We start from the raw sequence: 18,011 nt of genomic DNA, 5'->3' as shown, positions 1-18,011 counted from the left end.
ACAGCAAGAACTGGCAAACCTGGTGCAATCCATGAGGAGGAGATGCACTGCAGTACTTAATGCAGCTGGTGGCCACACCCGATACTGACTTACTTTTGATTTTGACCCTCCCTTTGTTCAGGGACACATTATTCAAGTTCTGTTAATCACGTCTGTGGAACTTGTTCAGTTTGTGTCTCAGTTGTTGAATCTTGTTATGTTCATACAAATATTACACGTTAAGTTTGCTGAAAATAAACGCAGTTGACAGTGAGGACGTTTCTTTTTTTTTGCTGAGTTTATATGGTTGATAGTGTTGGGTAATTTAGTGTTGGGTAGTATAGTGTTGATAGTGTTGGGTAGTATAGTGTTGGGTAGTATAGCGCTGATAGTGTTGGGTAGTATAGCGTTGGGTAGTATCGTGTTGGGTCGTATAATGTCAGGTAGTTGGGTAGTATCTTGTTGGGTAGTATAATGTCAGGTAGTTGGGTAGTATCTTGTTGGGTAGTATAATGTCAGGTAGTTGGGTAGTATCGCGTTGGGTAGTATAATGTCAGGTAGTTGGGTAGTTTCGCGTTGGGTAGTATAATGTCGGGTAGTTGGGTAGTATAATGTCAGGTAGTTGGGTAGTATCGCGTTGGGTAGTATAATGTCAGGTAGTTGGGTAGTATCGCGTTGGGTAGTATCGTGTTGGGTAGTATAATGTCAGGTAGTTGGGTAGTATCGCGTTGGGTAGTATAATGTCGGGTAGTTGGGTAGTATCGCGTTGGGTAGTATCGTGTTGGGTAGTATAATGTCAGGTAGTTGGGTAGTATCGCGTTGGGTAGTATAATGTCGGGTAGTTGGGTAGTATCGCGTTGGGTAGTATCGTGTTGAGTAGTATAATGTCAGGTAGTTGGGTAGTATAATGTTGGGTAGTATAATGTCAGGTAGTTGGGTAGTATAATGTCAGGTAGTTGGGTAGTATCGCGTTGGGTAGTATAAGGTCAGGTAGTTGGGTAGTATCGCGTTGGGTAGTATAATGTCAGGTAGTTGGGTAGTATCGTGTTGGGTAGTATAATGTCAGGTAGTTGGGTAGTATCGCGTTGGGTAGTATAATGTCAGATAGTTGGGTAGTATCGCGTTGGGTAGTATAATGTCGGGTAGTATCGCATTGGGTAGTATCGTGCTTGGTACCCTGTAGGCCTTCATGATGGCGTTGGACTCAAAGTTGGCTGTCTCCTCCATGAAGCGTCCCACCAGAAGCATGGCTTTACCTGAAACATCACACCATATCATTATGACCCATATCTGTAATAACATGTCATTATGTTATGTCATTATTAACAACAGTAGACTTTACCTTTGGTCTGAAGACTCCTCTGGTCTGAGAGAGGCTGGTCGACTGGGAAACACTGAGTCACTCCCTTCTGGAGAACTATCAATGCCTGGTGGACATCACCCTACAGAGACACAGAGAGAGAGATGCATGTGAGTGTGTGTGTGAGTGAGAGCATTTGTGTTTGTGTGTAAGAGTAGGTTAGTGTTTATATATGTGTACCTTGGACCATAGCCACTTGGCCTTCTCTGTCAGTAGTTCGGCAGTGTGTGTGTTCTGTCCGTTCAGCAGAGCGTTGAAGGCTGTCTGGTGATGTCCTGCCTTCCTGGCCACCCGGGCACTCTGCAACCAGCACTCCCCGACCAGCTCCTCACACACACTGAGACACACACACACACAAAATGAGCAACCTTGCCTGTGATGTGAAAATTATCATTAGCTCTCAGAGTGATTGCCTAGGCTTTAGCTTGGTGGTGTCGTGGAAATGACCACCAGGGACACCTGAAGTCCATATTAAATGAATAATTGTTTATTAACAGCAAGCTGGAGAGGTCACAGTCAAACTTAGATGCATAAAGTACCGGTCTGAAAGCAGCAGTCCAGTTACTTCTCTTATATACTACTTATATTTGCATGATTTAGCTTATCCATTATTCATAATTAATTCATTTGGTTCATACATGTTACAAACCAATACCTCACGAGGCTTCTTCTCTCCAAGCTGAAACCTTCAAACTGACATATCTTTCGTTCTCAAAACAAGGGTCTGGGCGTACTGCCAAATTGCAGATACTGATAGTGAGGATTCCTCCCAGGCACGATCAATCAATCACTTACATGAACCCAGTCTAATTGGTTATTAGAAAAGCACAAACATCAAATATTCCTTCACACTGGGTTAAAAGAGTCTAGTGGGACTCACCCTGAGCCGATGCTCAGCAGGGCTCGCCGCAGGGCCAGGATTGGCTCTTTTGCGCGGAAAGAATTCTGGGTCATCTCCAGCCGATCTGGCCAATGGGAGGGCAGTGTGGCTGTGCTAGGGACGTGGCCTTCTCTCTGTCTCTGGAGGTCAGTGAAGGCATGCTCCAACTCACTCAGCATGTGGAGCCTAAACACACACGAATACACACATCAGTGTGCCTGTATGTGTGTATAAAGGTGGGTGTATCTGTGTGTGAGGAGGTTAGTGTGTGACCTGACGATGTATTCGTATCCTCTCTGGTAGGTCCCAGTCTCATAGCTAGCAGCAGCTAGAGGCACCACCTGCTCTGTTCTGACCAGCTTCAGTTTGTCGTAGAACGTCTCCGCGTCGCGCCGCTTAGCCGCTAGCAGCATCTGACCCAGCCTCACACCCCACGTGCTGGACTTACGATCTGCACACACACACACACACACACACACACACACACACACACCCCAAAACAACGGTCAAATGTTAGAGCAATGTCAACAACGTCAACATGTGTGTGTGTGTAAGTGTGTGTATGTTCACCAGAGCCCAGGTAGTCCTCCAGGAGGTCCCACTTGCTGAGCTTCCAGGCAGCTTCCACCCTGTAGGTGTTCAGATCAGACTTCCACTGGGGCCTACGGATAACCAAGTGAAAATAACCTTCATTTACAATGGAAAGGACTCATTTAGCGGACTAGCATGGATGTGTGTTTTGTCACCTGTTGGCCAGGACTCCATTGACCTGTGTGACGACAGTAGAGAGCTGTCCCAGCCCCAGCATAGAACTCATCACCCCATGGTAGTGTCCTATCTAGACAGAGAGACAGAGAGTTTACTGCAGTCTGTATTCACAACCACATATACTGATACACACTTCATCAACACGTGTTTGTGTGTGTGTTACCTGGTCGGACTCCAGCTGTATGGCCCGGTCGTAGCAGGCCGTAGCGTCTCTTAGCAACCCGATGCTCTCGTGTTCTAGAATCTGTTCCCGTAGGGACGGCTCTTCCCGCCGGAGAGCGTTCGCACCCCTCACACCGTCTGGTTCGTGCATGGCCGCGTACAGCGTCTGCACACACACTATGTGTTAGGATTCTGTATGTGTCTCAGCGGTAGACGTGATGCGGTGGTGTGTGTGTGTGTGTGTGTGAGAGAGAGTTACCTGTAGGAAGCGCAGATGATCCTGGATGTCCTCTTTGTTCTCCAGTATGTAAGCCTCAAAGTGCATCAGGGCTCTGGTGTAGGCTTTAGACCGTAGAGAGGCCTTGGCTAACACGTCCTGAGGGATCCCTTTTAGAAACGCTACCACTCGCTGGTAGTCACCACTTTCTGTAAACACACACACACACACAAGACAAAAGGAGACACTTCAAAGCGAATCATAATTCCACGCCTGATTATGGAGAGCTGATATTACACAGTGCATTCTGAGGTTCAGCAATGAAGTGTGTGTGTGTGTGTGTGTGTGTGTGTGTGTGTGTGTTACTAACCGCTGTGTTTGAGTCTAGCCGACAGTGTGTGTCGGCTCCACTGGGTGAGGTGAGCCAGCATACTGAACACCGTCTGGGTGCTCAGCTGTGATAGGCTGGACGTTGCTTCCTGGTTCTGAGTACTGAGCTGTGAAAGGCTAGATGAGGCCTCCTGGACACGCCCACCACGCCCATCACCCTCTGTGAGCACAGCCAGCATTTCCTCTGTTACCTGGAGAAACAGATTTAATTGAACTTTAACATTTTTTTTGTATTTGACCCCCTTTTCCGCCACAATCTAATTGGTATTTACGATCTTGTCTCATCGATGCAACTTCCCAACGGGCTTGGGAAAGTCGAAGGTCGAGTCATGAGTCCTCCGAAACATGACCTGCCAAACCGCGCTTCTTAACACCCGCCAGCTGAACCAATGTGTCGGAGGAAACACTGCTCAACTGATGACTGAAGTCAGCCTGTAGGCGCCCGGCCCGTCACAAGGAGTCGCTAGAGCACGATGAGCCAAACCCTCCCCTAACCCGGACGACGCTGGGCCAATTGTGCACCGCGCTATGGGACTCCCGGTCACGGCCGGGTTGTGACACAGCCTGGGATCGAACCCGGGTCTGTAGTGATGCCTCAAGCACTGCGATGCAGTGCCTTAGACCGCTGCGCCACTCGGGAGGCCAGATCAATCATTTAATGTCACAATAAATGTAATCTCAGTTGGAGTTAATTACGTTCATTTGATTTACATAAGCTTTAAGTTGCTGTAATTCTATTAGTCATAAAGAAAGAGGTAGTGAGCTGTGTGTGGTACCTCTCCTTGTTCAACAGCAGTGCAGCCCATCAGCATGTAAAGCAGTATATGGGGCAGCAGGTAGATGGTAACTTTGTAGTCGTGTTTGATGATGAAACTGCAACAGGTGAACACCTTGCTGGCCAACTCATGTCTCACCTGAAACAAACCCATACAACGTGTCAGAAAGTTATCCCCCAAACAATTAGAATTTGTTTATAAATTAAAAACGGCGTTACTACATATACATTTAAAAGGGTGTACCACAGGGTTTAATGTTGGGACCAGTGTTTTTTTTATTGTTGGCCATGAACTATGGTATATATTTCAAGATTGACCTGGCTGGTGAGGTATCTAGCAAAGCTAGCTGACAGTGGTTAAAGTCCAGGTTTAGAGGTTACCTTGCTGATGAGGTATCCGGCCCAGGTAGCTGACCAATCAGAGAACTTGGTTCCTCGGCTGCTGAGGTAGACAGGCTTCTTCACCTTGTACCAGTTAACCACCTTTTGACTGCTCTTATACCTACACAAACAGGAGAGATGATGTGGTGTGTATGTGTGTGTGTGTGTGAGAGAGTGAGATAGTTAGAGAGAGAGAGTACCTGCTGTTGAGATGAGGCTCCAGTATCTCTTGGACTTGTTCAGGGAATCTCCTCCACAGCCGTCGACCAGGGGAGTCACTACGGCCCTCACGACACTCAAATATAGACAGCAGCTCCTGGAACAAACACACACGTGTCAGGAAGGAGCTCCATGTTTTTGCCCCCAATGAGTGAATTGGTTGTTAACAATAAAGAATTATATTGTGTGTACCTGCATTGCATAGGCTGCCGAGTCCTGTGCTCTGACATCATCAGCATACGCCAAGAAAGTCCTGGTCAGCTCCGTCAGTAGTTCATAGGCAAAGTTACTCTCCTCCACCCCACTCTATACACACACACACACAAATATTTATTCAGATTCAACAAATTAGAATAAATGCTGTTTCCTTTCTGGGTTCATTTCACAGCGTTTTCACACTCTGTCCTTACCACGAAGGTGTTGCTGCTTCCGTGTGTGTGTGTGTGAGAGAGGTCCAGCCGTCCAGGGTCCACGGCCCCCAGCTCCCCCAGACACTCCCCACACAGCAGCCTGGCCGTCGGGGAAGAGTCCTGACAACCTCGCAGTAACACTGAGACCAATGAGGAGATGACTGGCTCTACCGCCTCCGACGCACACACCTGTCGCAGCAACCACTCCTAGAGAACACACACACACACCCTCTCAGCAACACACACAAAAATGTGACAACTATGAATCATGTGTTGTTAAAGAAACAACACACACCTGGTTGCTGTGCATCATGTCCTTGAGGCTGGTCAGAGCGTGAACTCTGACGTCCAGGTTCTCGTGTTGGACAGCCCTCATGGAGAGCTGTAGGCCTGCAGCCAGGTCACTGGTCCTGGACGTCAACTAGAGAGAAAATAACCTTCATTATCTTCGTCATCATCACAAGTGAGTGTATTGGTGCTTTTCCCCTGCGGAGTAAAACAGTGTTTTTGGGTGAAAGTCTCAGGCCTATGGAAGGACTTTATCTGGCCAGGGTAATAACCCATATGTGTGTACTCACCTTTTGTAGGACTGAGTGTGTGTGTGTGTTCCTACCTTCTTGTAGTCCTGCAGGACAGTGTGTATGTCTTTGAGTTCAGGGTGGTCTGGCAGGAAGTAGATTTCATGGAGATAGTCCTGCACCTCTTCCCTATAGGACACAGACAGAGATTGTTACCTGTGTGTGTGGGTGGTCAAATCAAATGTTATTTGTCACATACACATGGTTAGCAGATGTTAATGCGAGTGTAGCGAAATGCTTGTGCTTCTAGTTCGGACAATGCAGTAATAACCAACGAGTAATCTAACCTAACAGTTCCACAACTACTACCTTATTCTTTATCCCTTTACACTTGTGTGTATATGTACATAAAGATATATGAATAAGTGATGGTACAGAACGGCATAGGCAAGATGCAGTAGATGGTATAGAGTACAGTATATACATATGAGCTGAGTAATGTAGGGTATATAAACATAAAGTGGCATAGTTTAAAGTGGCTAGTGATACATGTATTACATAAAGATGGCAAGATGCAGTAGATGATAGAGTACAGTATATACATATACATTATATTAAGTGGCTAGTGATACATTTTTGATCAATTCCCATCAATTTCCATTATTAAAGTGAGCTGGAGTTGAGTCAGTATGTTGGCAGCAGCCTCTCTATGTTAGTGATGGCTGTTTAACAGTCTGATGGCCTTGTGATAGAAGCTGTTTTTCAGTCTCTCGGTCCCAGCTTTGATGCACCTGTACTGACCTCGCCTTCTGGATGATAGCGGGGTGAACAGGCAGTGGCTCGGGTGGTTGTTGTCCTTGATGATCTTTATGGCCTTCCTGTGACATCGGGTGGTGTAGGTGTCCTGGAGGGCAGGTAGTTTGCCCCCAGTGATGTGGTGTGTGTGTGTGTTTGTGTGTGTGTCCAGTTACCTGTTGTCCAGTATGAGGTAGTGTATTATAGCAGCAGTCTCTCTGGGCTGGAGTGGTATCAGCGGAAGAAGCGCCACGATCACATGACTGAGCAACGGCCCCAGGTGGGCGGGCTCTACCGTACGCACAAAACACTCCCACGTCCTGTCAACACAGGAAACAATACGTTATAACCAGGAAGAAGGAAGCAAGCAAACTGAATTTGTGTGTGGCTGTGTGTGCATTATTAGTGTGGCTGTGTGCGCATTATTAGTGTGTGTGTGTGGGCATTATTAGTGTGTGTGTGTGTGTGTGTGTTAGCACTATGTCTACTGACTGGCAGCAGAGCAGAGGGAAGTCTTGTCTGTATCGTAGTCCAGTCCGTAGTGTGGTCATCATCTTGACTCGGACTGAGCTGGTGTGTTTGGAGCCCATCAGCTTCATCAGGGCCATCAGGCTGGTCAGGGCCATCTTCTTACCGTCCTTCTCCCCAGCACTGGAGCTCAGCAGCTGCATGTTGAAGAAGGCCAGGATGCCCAGCAGCTTGGGCTGGAGGTAGTCAGCCTGGGGGAAAGAGAGAGATTTAAAGTAAAGAGGAAGACATTTTCCAAGCACTCAGTGACACTGAAGCCTCACCATTGCTAAAGTACTGATGCATCTCCTAGAAACTAATCAGAAAACCAATGATGTCATCAGTGTGATGTCATTACCATGTGTTCCGGGGTGGTGATGTCACGGGGTCCCTGGTACGGGTCGTCATTGGAGGCAAATGAGGCCAGGATGGCCAGACCATTAAACACCTGCACACACACGGTCCAACCATTAAACATCTACACAGACAACGCAACAAGCCACAAAAGGCCATGATGACATAAAGTGAACATATTCCAGCTAAAGGATGTTGGAGACAAAGCGATGCCCCAGCGTGTGTACTTGTTGGTAGTGTTCTCCCAGGCGTAGCAGCAGCTCGTTGTGCAGGCCCTGGAAGTCCTGCCTCAGCAGAGAGCCCAGCTCTATCTCCGTCTCTCTCTGGAGGTAGTGGAAGGCTCTCTCCAGCTCCTCCTTAGTGCAGGAACACACCAGGTGGCTGAAGATGTACTTAAAGTTGTTGATCAGGATCTCGCGCCGGTTCGCTTTCATCTCATTGGCCAGCGTCCTGATGAGGGCGGAGCCTGTGGCGCTGGCCTTCGCGGCCAGGTAGGGGAGGAGCACCTGGAGAGTCCTCTGCAAACACACACACCACACACACATTTCAATTGGTCCAAATTAAATCCTTGCTGATTTTAATATAAAGTTCTAGATTATAATAAACAAACTGAAATGTGTTTGTGTTGTGTGTTAACATACACTTTGGACAAACACATTTAAAACTCAGTTTGTCACAATTCCTGACATTTAATCCTAGGAAAAATTCCTAGTCTTAGGTCAGTTAGGATCACCACTTTATTTTAAGAGTGTGAAATGTCAGAATAATAGTTGAGAGAATGATTTATTTCAGCTTTTATTTCTTTCATCACATTCCCAGTGGGTCAGAAGTTTACATACACTCAATTAGTATTTGGTAGCATTGCCTTTAAATTGTTTAACTTGGGTCAAACGTTTCAGGTAGCCTTCCCCAAGCTTCCCATAATAAGTTGAGTGAATTTTGGCCCATTCCTCCTGACAGAGCTGGTGTAACTGAGTCAGGTTTGTAGGCCTCCCTGCTCGCACATGCTTTTTCAGTTCTGCCCACACATTTTCTATGGGATTGAGGTCAGGGCTTTGTGATGGCCACTCCAATACCTTGACTTTGTTGTCCTTAAGCCATTTTGCCACAACTTTGGAAGTATGCTTGGGGTCATTGTCCATTTGGAAGACCCATTTGCGACCAAGCTTTAACTTCCTGACTGATGTCTTGCTTCAATATATCCACATAATTTGCCTTCCTCATGATGCCATCTATTTTGTGAAGTGCACCAGTCCCTTCTGCAGCAAAGCACCCCCACAACATGATGCTGCCACACCCATGCTTCACGGTTGGGATGGTGTTCTCAGCTTGCAAGCCTCCCCCTTTTTCCTCCAAACATAATGATGGTCATTATGGCCAAACAGTTCTAATTTTGTTTAATCAGACCAGAGGACATTTCTCCAAAAAGTACAATCTTTGTCCCCATGTGCATTTGCAAACTGTAGTCTGGCTTTTTTATGGCGGTTTTGGAGCAGTGGCTTCTTCCTTGCTGAGTGGCCTTTCAGGTTATGTCGATATAGGACTCGTTTTACTGTGGATATAGATACTTTTGTACCTGTTTCCTCCAGCATCTTCACAAGGTCCTTTGCTGTTGTTCTGGGATTGATTTGCACTTTTTGCACCAAAGTACATTCATCTCTAGAAAACAGAACGCGTCTTCTCCCTGAGCGGTATGACGGCTGCATGGTCCCATTGTGTTTATACTGGCATACTATTGTTTGTACAGATGAACGTGGTACCTTCAGGCATTTGGAAATTGCTCCCAAGGATGAACCAGACTTGTGGAGGTCTGCAAAAAATTTTGTGAGTGGAATAATCTGTCTGTAAACAATTGTTGGAAAAATTACTCACGTCATGCACCAAGTAGATGTCCTAAATGACTTGCCAAAACTATAGTTTGTTAACAAGACATTTGTGGAGTGGTTGAAAAACGAGTTTTAATGACTCCAACCTAAGTGTATGTACACTTCCGACTTCAACTGTATATATGTGTGTGTGTACATACCGTGAGGAAGCGGTGCAGGTCAGGGAAGTCAAAGGCGTGGGCGACCTGAGACAGGATGTCCAGAGCTACTTCTCTCTGATTGGCTAGCTGGCTACCTTGCTCTGGCGTGCTCCGCAGGGCGCCGGCGTGACGCGAGTGGAGAGACTCTACCAGGAACTAAACACACACCAACACTTGTTAGGTACAAGCAGGTACAAGCAGACAGTTGTGATGATATAAAGGTGTGTGTGTGTTACCTGGCAGACAGGGTTCTTGTACTGGCTGAACAGTGTCTGTAGTTTGAGTCCTCTAGCTGTGGCCAGGGCAGTGATCTGTGTGTAGGCTGACACAGAGACAGGAGAAGACTTGGACAGGAGACAGTGCAGTAACCTCAGGAGAGAGAACGACACCAAGCTACCCTTAGCAGCCCTAGGGGAGAGAGAGACAGAGGGAAGGAGGGAGAGACAGAAAGCGACAGAGAGAAAGAGGGGGGAGGGGAGAAAGCTTGTTAGAACTGTAATTCATCTCCATCACATCTTTTTCACCAAGACATTAAAAGTGTTTTCTGATGTGTTACCTGCCAATCTCTCCAGTGGTCAGTATGAGCGAGCTGCGTAGCTCGTCGTCTCTGTTGAGTTTAGCCTTACTGAACGCCTCCTTCACACGAGACACCAGCAGCTCTTTGACTGGATCCTGGTCGGGTTCGGAGGTGGGCTCCGCCAGCAGGAAGCGAACTGATTGACTGAAGAGTGTTCTGACTGACGGGTCTGGGTCTTCTATTAGGCCAATCAGATCTCTCAGAATGGCCAGAGAGTCACTGTCTCTGCCTCCAAGGTTGACATGCTGGCAGAGGTGCGGCAGAGCATCTAGGAACGCTAAGACACACACACACGTAAGATCTCACACACTCATTTCGTCAACATGAAAACAAGAACACACACACACCTCTTTTGGCAACACTGCTGCTGCTCGGTCGTAGCAGAGGTAGGACAGGCTTGATGACGGATGCTCCAATGGGAGTGCCCTTCCCAGCATGCTCAGCTGCAAGGCCGAGGCGGGAGCAAAGGATCATGGGTAGTGGGAGGGGCTCCTTGTGATTGACATTTAATTTGGAGCTCCCCGATAGGACGCAGGTCAGCTGACCAGAAATACCAGCTAGCTCCGCCCTCACCTGCTCTGAGCTGTCCTCCAGGACACTCCTACACAGACAGAAACACTGTTAGCATACCCCTGACACAGTGATGGAAACGCAGAAAGTATGTCAGTGTGCAAGGTGGTGTGTGTCAGGTTGTGGTGTGTGTACTTACATTAAGGTGGTGTGTGTCAGGTTGTGGTGTGTGTACTTACATTAAGGTGGTGTGTGTCAGGTTGTGGTGTGTGTGTCCCACGTGGTGCAGTAGTAGAGGAAAGCTCCTGACAGCACTGGCCCTGACCACCTCATGGGGACTCTCCAGGGCCTGGGAACACACAGACACACGCCACGACACACACACATCCCCACGCAGCAGAGACAGCAGCAACACACACTCCGCCTGGACCTGGGGGGCTGCAGAGACAGAGATGTCATATTCACCAACACACACACACACACACACACACACACACACACACACACACACACACACACACACACACACACACACACACACACACACACACACACACACACACACACACACACACACACAGTAACTCACAGTAGCAGGGAGACATTCTCCTAGCCAAGTCGGGGAGGCTGGGGGGGAATCCTGCCATCTGATAGGCTGGGACAGACGACAGCTCACACACCCATGGCACGGACAGCAACGCGCACACACTATTCTGGAGACCACTGTCCTCAGCCGGGCTACTCACTACGCACAGACACGGAGGTGAGAACAACATTTTACATGACAACAATTTATGTGTGTGTGTGTGCGTGTTGGTGAATATAACATCTCTGTCTCTGCAGCCCCCCAGGTCCAGGCGGAGTGTGTGTTGCTGCTGTCTCTGCTGCGTGGGGATGAGTGTGTATTCTTACTTGTCAGGTAGATGATGGAGTCCAGTATTCTGACAGCCACCTGGATGGCAGACTGTATATGGGCGTGGTCAGCGGTAGACTTAGCCCCACCCAGTAGTGATTGACAGGTTTCCAAAGCCCTGCCCAGAGTGGAGGCAGACAGCCACAGGAGAGAGGAGGAGCTGGAGGAGAGAAAGAGAGATGGAAAGATCTGTGTGAGAGATAATGTGGGGTGTGTGATACCTGGTGTGTGTTGGTGTGTGTGTGTGTGTGTGTTACCTTCTGGGTGTGTGTGTGTGATACCTGGTGTGTGTGTAACAGAGGCCAGCCAGGTGCAGGATGAGAGCGAGTCCCTCCAGAGCTCTCAGGGTCATCTGTGGGTCAGCGTCAGGCTCAGGGGTCGTCGGGTCAAGGTCACAGTTCACCAGAGAAGCCAGAAGGTCATCCAGCCTGCCGCTCACTGCCGCCCACACCTCACTACGCACACGCATGTCCACCTCCCTACACACACGCGCACACACACATCAATAGAGATCAAGATGGTAACACGTTGATATGGACAGTAGGATTTAGAGTGATCTAGAGAGTAGAGATCAGATGTGACTCACATCGGGGGAGTTTCGGGGGTCTTGCTGGCGAGGGGGGTGATGGGTAGACAGGGTCGCTTAGCAGCCGTTTCTCCATCCTCCCTCTCTTGCATCACCACAGCAACCTCAGCCTTCAGGGCAGTGTAAAGAAACCCCTGCACACACTGACACACACACACACACACACAAAGGACTGTAAGTTGATTTTACACAAATATTCAAACCAAATGCAATTGGTTGATAAATGAAGGCCAGTGTGTGTGTGGAAAGGGGACTCTAAATGGATATAACCCGTTTCAGCATGGTCATTGCCATTGAGGGGTTCCACCATTTTAAAATAGTCAACTGGGTGGAGACAACTGGGTGGAGACTACAATGGGTTGGGAGTGATCAGTCAACGATCAGAGCATTGTCTTCTTTTTCAAATTGGGTTGCCTATGTTTTATAAAATATCACCACCGTCTAGTGGCCACAATAAATGAATGACACACAAGATTGGGTTCAGGACTCCAGCACTGCAGGTGGTGGTAAATCACCAACATTAGCTTTACGCTTTTTTTTAACACAAAAGAAGATGAAAATGGACTACTTTAAAATAGAGATTGCTTCACTTGTGCTGGCCATGCTGAGAAAGACTTTATAATTGCACAGATACAAAGATGAGTCATCTCTCTACCTCGATGGTGTGTGCGTACCTCAGACTGCTTCTCCATCCCGATGGAGTGTGTGAGGTTTCTGCAGACATCAGTAACTCTCTGTCTCCGTAGCGACGGGGCGCTCTCGTATCCCGGTGGAACGGACAACAGGAAGTTAAAGACAAAGCTCAGCGATTGGCTGACCTCTAATTCCAGAACTAAGCCCGCCCCTGCCAGAACACACACACGTTCCAACAGCTGGGCCAGGTGGGTGCGCTCAAAACGTGTGTGTGTGTGAGCAGGTGTGTGCGCAGATCCAAACACACACTGCGTCAGTTTCAGCAGCTCTCCCCCATATGTCTCTGGCTCAGGTGTGTGTGTGTCCAGCAGCATCAGGTATGCTGTAAAAAACTCCTGACTCCGCCTCTCCGGGAACCCACCAATCTCCGCCAACCGCCTCAGCATCACCATAGCAACCTTCCTTAACCGAGCACTCCCATAGGCCAAGACCAAACAGCCCGCCTCCCAAGCCACCCCCATCTCCCTGCGGCTGGCCAATCCCCTGAGGGCGTCGGTCAGAACGTTCACTGTCACTGCAACGAGGGTTTCCAAGGCGGCAGGCGAGGGGAGGAGGAGGGGTGAGGGGGTGAGATAAGGGGTGAGAGAGACAGAGAAAGACTGCAGGGTTACCGGCCACAAGGTGTGTGTGTTTGTAGAGTGTGTATGTGTTCCTGGGGTGTGTGAGTGTGTGTGTGTGTAGAGCAGATTGCTGAGGTCCTGGGCCAATCCAAGCATCTCTTTGGCGATGACGTTGAAGGTGATTGGTGCTCGCGGTCTGAGTGCGTGCAGTAGGGAGCAGAGCACGGCCGAGATACGCCCATGGATGACGTCACAGCTTGGAGATGCGGCGACTCGCAGCAACCTGCCGACAACCCACCTACTGAACTCTAGCGAGAGAGACGGAGAGGGAGAATAAGGGAGAGGGAGTAAGGAGGAGAGGAGAGTTTAAACCACAAGTGTGTTCTTACCGGTGCTGCTCTGCTGTGTGTCTGTGAAGTGGGCCAGCTGACAGGCAGGGTTGACAAACATCAGAGAGGAAGACTTTATAATGTGCTGAACAAAGTCCAACAACATCACACAAGCTGGCTCTGAACTGGACCTCTTAGACAGCTCCAACGCAACTGAAACAGACACACACAGTCAATACACTGGGCAAGAGAGAGACAGAGAGAGAAGCAGCGACAGAGAGAGAAGCTGCGACTCACCGACATCTACATCTGTCAGTATTCGGTCAATGAACTGACAGAGAATCTGACGAGGCTTCTGAACCACCTTGTTGTATTCCTCTGCGGTGGCACTGGAAATGTAGAAAATCGTCAAACCTTCAATGTGTCTGTAATGCATGACTGATTCTACTGCATTGACAACAAGTTGTTACAGCAATGTAGTTAGCTAGCTACAGTAGCTAGCTAAGTGTACTATTAACAAGCTACCGAGCTAGTTAGCATTATTGACGTTTATCAAGCCACCCTGTTCAATTATTTTATTAAACAGCAATATGCGGAGCAGTTAGAAAACTTTACTAAGTTAGCCAGCATTAGCTAGCATGTTAGCTACCTACAGTAGCAAAACAATAATGTCCAGCGTACAGACAGCGCAGTCTGGAGACTCACCTCGCTAGCTCCTGCAGTGCAGGTATCATAGCAGACATTTCCAAGCCTTCCATCTTTAGACCAGGGACTGTGAACAGTCCACAAAACGCTCTATTTAAAAACAGCTGGCTAAATTGTACACTGCTATGAGAGAAACGACAACATTTCGGCCCTCATGTCTTCGTCAAAGGAGCCATTTGAAAACTTTCGCTCCAAAGTGACGTTTGGCTATGGCAACTGTAGAGGTCCAGTCTTGATTCGGGACAAGTTACAAACGCAAACTGCTCTCCCTTGAGGATAGAAAACTCACAGATTTACAGAAATTAGAACTCAGTAATTTAATAGGATCTCTGTGGGAAAAATCCTAAAATATTTGCATGTTACTGTTATTGTCCAGCATGTCCTATTGAATATGATGATCACATTGGCCTTTTTCTACTGTGCAATATAACTGTGTATGTCTGTCTACTTCTGCAGGTGGGTCTGAGATTGAGAATCTAGACTACTAGCCTAAGTTTGTAGGTGTCTTGTGATTATACAGTACCAGTCAAAAGTTTGGACACACCTACTCATTCAAGGGTTTTTCTTTCTTTTTACTATTTTCTACATTGTACAATACTACTGAAGACATCAACACTATGAAATAACACATATGGAATCACGTAGTAACCAAAAAAGTGTTAAACAAATGTAAATATATTTTATATTTGAGATTCTTCAAAGTAGCCACCCATACAAAATGGCGCCGACAGAGATGGTCACCTCACTTCAGGTCCTTCAGGTCCTTAGGAAACTATGCAGTAATTCGTTTTTTTCTGTATTTTTTCTTACATTGTTAGCCCAGAAAATCTCAAGTGTTATTACATACAGCCGGGAAGAACTATTGGATATAAATGCGACGTCAACTTACCAACATTACAACCAGGAATACGACTTTCCTGAAGCGGATCCTTTGTTTCGGACCTCCACCCTGGACATGGGATCTTATCCCAGAGGCTGATCCAAAACAACACTGGAGAGGCAGACGGAGCGGCCTCCTGGTCATACATAGAAAGGTAATCTGAGAACAAGGCTCCTAAATTCTATCAGCATATCGAATGCACGACATGGGCTGATAGCTTTCTGGAGCATTGCTACCAAGTTCCGCGATGCATACAAAGCCCTACCCCGCCCTCCCTTCGGCAAATCTGACCATGACTCCATTTTCTTGCTCCCAGCCTATAGACTGAAACTAAAACAGGAAACGCCTGTGCTCAGGTCTATCCAACGCTGGTCTGACCAATTGGATTCCACGCTTCAAGATTGCTTCGATCACGTGGACTGGGATATGTTCCGGGTAGCCTCAGAAAATAACATTGATGTATACGCTGACTCTGTGAGTGAGTTTATTAGCAAGTGCATCGGTGATGTTGTACCCACTGTGACTATTAAAACCTTCCCTAACCAGAAACCGTGGATTGATGCCAGCATTCGCGCAAAACTGAAAGTGCGACCCACCGCTTTTAATCATGGGAAGGCAACTGGAAACATGATTGAATACAAACAGTGTAGCTATTCACTCCGCAAGGCAATCAAACAAGCAAAGCGTCAGTATAGAGACAAAGTAGAGTCACAATTCAACTGCTCAAACACGATACGTATGTGGCAGGGTCTACAGTCAATCACAGATTACAAAAAGAAAACCAGCCCTGTCGCGGACATCAACATCTTGATCCCAGACAAATTAAACAACTTCTTTGCTCGCTTTGAGGACAATACAGTGCCACTGATACAGCCCGCTACCAAACCCTGTGGGCTCTCCTTCACCATGACCAACGTGAGTAAAACATTTAAACGTCGCAAGGCTGCCGGCACAGACAGCATCCCTAGCCACGTCCTCAGCGCATGCGCAGACCAGCTGGCTGGTTTGTTTACGGACATATTCAATCAATCCCTATCCTAGTCTGCTGTGTACACATGCTTCAAGATGGCCACCATTATTCCTGTTCCCAAGAAACCTAAGGTAGCTGAACTAAATGACTATCGCCCCGGAGCACTCACTTCTGTCATCATGAAGTGCTTTGAGAGACTAGTCAAGAATGATATCACCTCCACCCTACCTGACACCCTAGACCCACTCCAATTTGCTTACCGCCCCAATAGGTCCACAGACGACGCAATCGCCATCACACTGCCCTAACCCATCTGGACAAGAGGAATACCTATATAAGAGTGCTGTTCATTGATTACAGCTCAGCATTTAACACCATAGTACCTTCCAAACTCGTCATTAAGCTTGAGACCCTGGGTCTGTGCAACTGGGTCCTGGACTTTCTGATGGTCCGCCCCCAGGTGGTGAGGGTAGGAAACAACATCTCCACCCCGCTGATCCTCAACACTGGGGCCCCACAAGGGTGCATTCTCAGCCCTCTCCTGTACTCCCTGTTCACCCATGGCTGCGTGTCCATGCACGCCTCCAACTCAATCATCAAGTTTGCAGGCACACTTAACCATCATGGCTACCACAGCATTCTGTAGCAATACACCATCCCATCTGGTTTGCGCTTAGTGGGACTATGTTTTTCAAACGGACAATGACCAAACACACCTTCAGGCTGTGTAAGGGCTATTTGACTAAGAAGGATAGTGATGGAGTGCTGCATCATATGACCTGGCCTCCACAATCACCCAACCTCAACCCAGTTGAGATGATAAGGGATGAGTTGGACCGCAGAGTGAAGGAAAAGCAGCCAACAAGTGCTCAGCATATGTGGGATCTCCTTCAAGACTGTTGGAAAAGCATTCCAAATGAAGCTGTTTGAGAGAATGCCAAGAGTGTGCAAAGCGGTAAAGGGTGGCTACTTTGAAGAATCTAAATTCTAGTCAATAAAATCAATATATTTTGATTTGCTTAACAGCTTTTTGGTTACTACATGATTGCATATGTGTTATTTCATCATTTTGATGTCTTCACTATTCTACAATGTAGAAAATAGTAAAAATAAAGAAAAACCCTTGAATGAGTAGGTGTGTCCAAACTCTTGACTGGTACTTCATATTCTAAGAGTTTGTAGGTCTCTTGTGGAATATATTCTAGGAGCTTGTAGGTCTCTTGTGGAATATATTCTAAGAGTTTGTAGGTCTCTTGTGGAATATATTCTAAGAGTTTGTAGGTCTCTTGTGATATATATTCTAAGAGTTTGTAGGTCTCTTGTGGTATATATTCTAAGAGTTTGTAGGTCTCTTGTGGTATATATTCTAAGTGCTTGTAGGTCTCTTGTGGTATATATTCTAAGAGTTTGTAGGTCTCTTGTGGTATATATTCTAAGAGTTTGTAGGTCTCTTGTGGTATATATTCTAAGTGCTTGTAGGTCTCTTGTGGTATATATTCTAAGAGCTTGTAGGTCTCTTGTGGTATATATTCTAAGAGTTTGTAGGT

General features: G+C 47.3%; 1 protein-coding gene across 2 annotated transcripts in view; it reads right to left on the bottom strand.

Moving 5' to 3' along the window:
- The window catches only part of atr (ATR serine/threonine kinase), a 41,283-nt gene extending 26,429 nt beyond the window's left edge, over positions 1–14,854 (bottom strand). The window contains exons 1-34 of one of the 2 annotated variants that reach the window (XM_055929875.1): positions 14,615–14,854; positions 14,207–14,298; positions 13,970–14,122; positions 13,002–13,888; positions 12,328–12,470; positions 12,023–12,220; positions 11,741–11,901; positions 11,418–11,573; positions 11,068–11,266; positions 10,666–10,919; positions 10,298–10,595; positions 9,978–10,149; positions 9,742–9,897; positions 7,943–8,233; positions 7,720–7,809; positions 7,347–7,573; positions 7,031–7,174; positions 6,155–6,248; positions 5,837–5,962; positions 5,542–5,748; positions 5,324–5,437; positions 5,113–5,228; positions 4,913–5,033; positions 4,533–4,670; positions 3,737–3,947; positions 3,409–3,575; positions 3,151–3,315; positions 2,966–3,057; positions 2,790–2,881; positions 2,493–2,670; positions 2,220–2,405; positions 1,520–1,676; positions 1,322–1,421; positions 1,156–1,235 (exon numbers count right to left, since the gene is read on the bottom strand). In XM_055929875.1, coding sequence (XP_055785850.1) covers positions 1,156–1,235; positions 1,322–1,421; positions 1,520–1,676; positions 2,220–2,405; positions 2,493–2,670; positions 2,790–2,881; positions 2,966–3,057; positions 3,151–3,315; positions 3,409–3,575; positions 3,737–3,947; positions 4,533–4,670; positions 4,913–5,033; positions 5,113–5,228; positions 5,324–5,437; positions 5,542–5,748; positions 5,837–5,962; positions 6,155–6,248; positions 7,031–7,174; positions 7,347–7,573; positions 7,720–7,809; positions 7,943–8,233; positions 9,742–9,897; positions 9,978–10,149; positions 10,298–10,595; positions 10,666–10,919; positions 11,068–11,266; positions 11,418–11,573; positions 11,741–11,901; positions 12,023–12,220; positions 12,328–12,470; positions 13,002–13,888; positions 13,970–14,122; positions 14,207–14,298; positions 14,615–14,667 — 6,018 coding nt within the window. In that variant the 5' untranslated portion in view covers positions 14,668–14,854. The remainder of the gene's footprint in view (positions 1–1,155; positions 1,236–1,321; positions 1,422–1,519; positions 1,677–2,219; positions 2,406–2,492; positions 2,671–2,789; positions 2,882–2,965; positions 3,058–3,150; positions 3,316–3,408; positions 3,576–3,736; positions 3,948–4,532; positions 4,671–4,912; positions 5,034–5,112; positions 5,229–5,323; positions 5,438–5,541; positions 5,749–5,836; positions 5,963–6,154; positions 6,249–7,030; positions 7,175–7,346; positions 7,574–7,719; positions 7,810–7,942; positions 8,234–9,741; positions 9,898–9,977; positions 10,150–10,297; positions 10,596–10,665; positions 10,920–11,067; positions 11,267–11,417; positions 11,574–11,740; positions 11,902–12,022; positions 12,221–12,327; positions 12,471–13,001; positions 13,889–13,969; positions 14,123–14,206; positions 14,299–14,614) is intronic. The other variant, XM_055929874.1, reaches the window with a different exon arrangement.
- Positions 14,855–18,011: the final 3,157 nt, after the last annotated feature.

This window comes from Salvelinus fontinalis, chromosome 7, assembly GCF_029448725.1.
Source record: "Salvelinus fontinalis isolate EN_2023a chromosome 7, ASM2944872v1, whole genome shotgun sequence".
Classification (NCBI taxonomy): Eukaryota; Metazoa; Chordata; class Actinopteri; order Salmoniformes; family Salmonidae; genus Salvelinus; species Salvelinus fontinalis.
The sequence above is the reverse complement of the archived record's forward strand: the minus strand, read 5'-3'. Positions and strand labels throughout refer to the sequence as shown.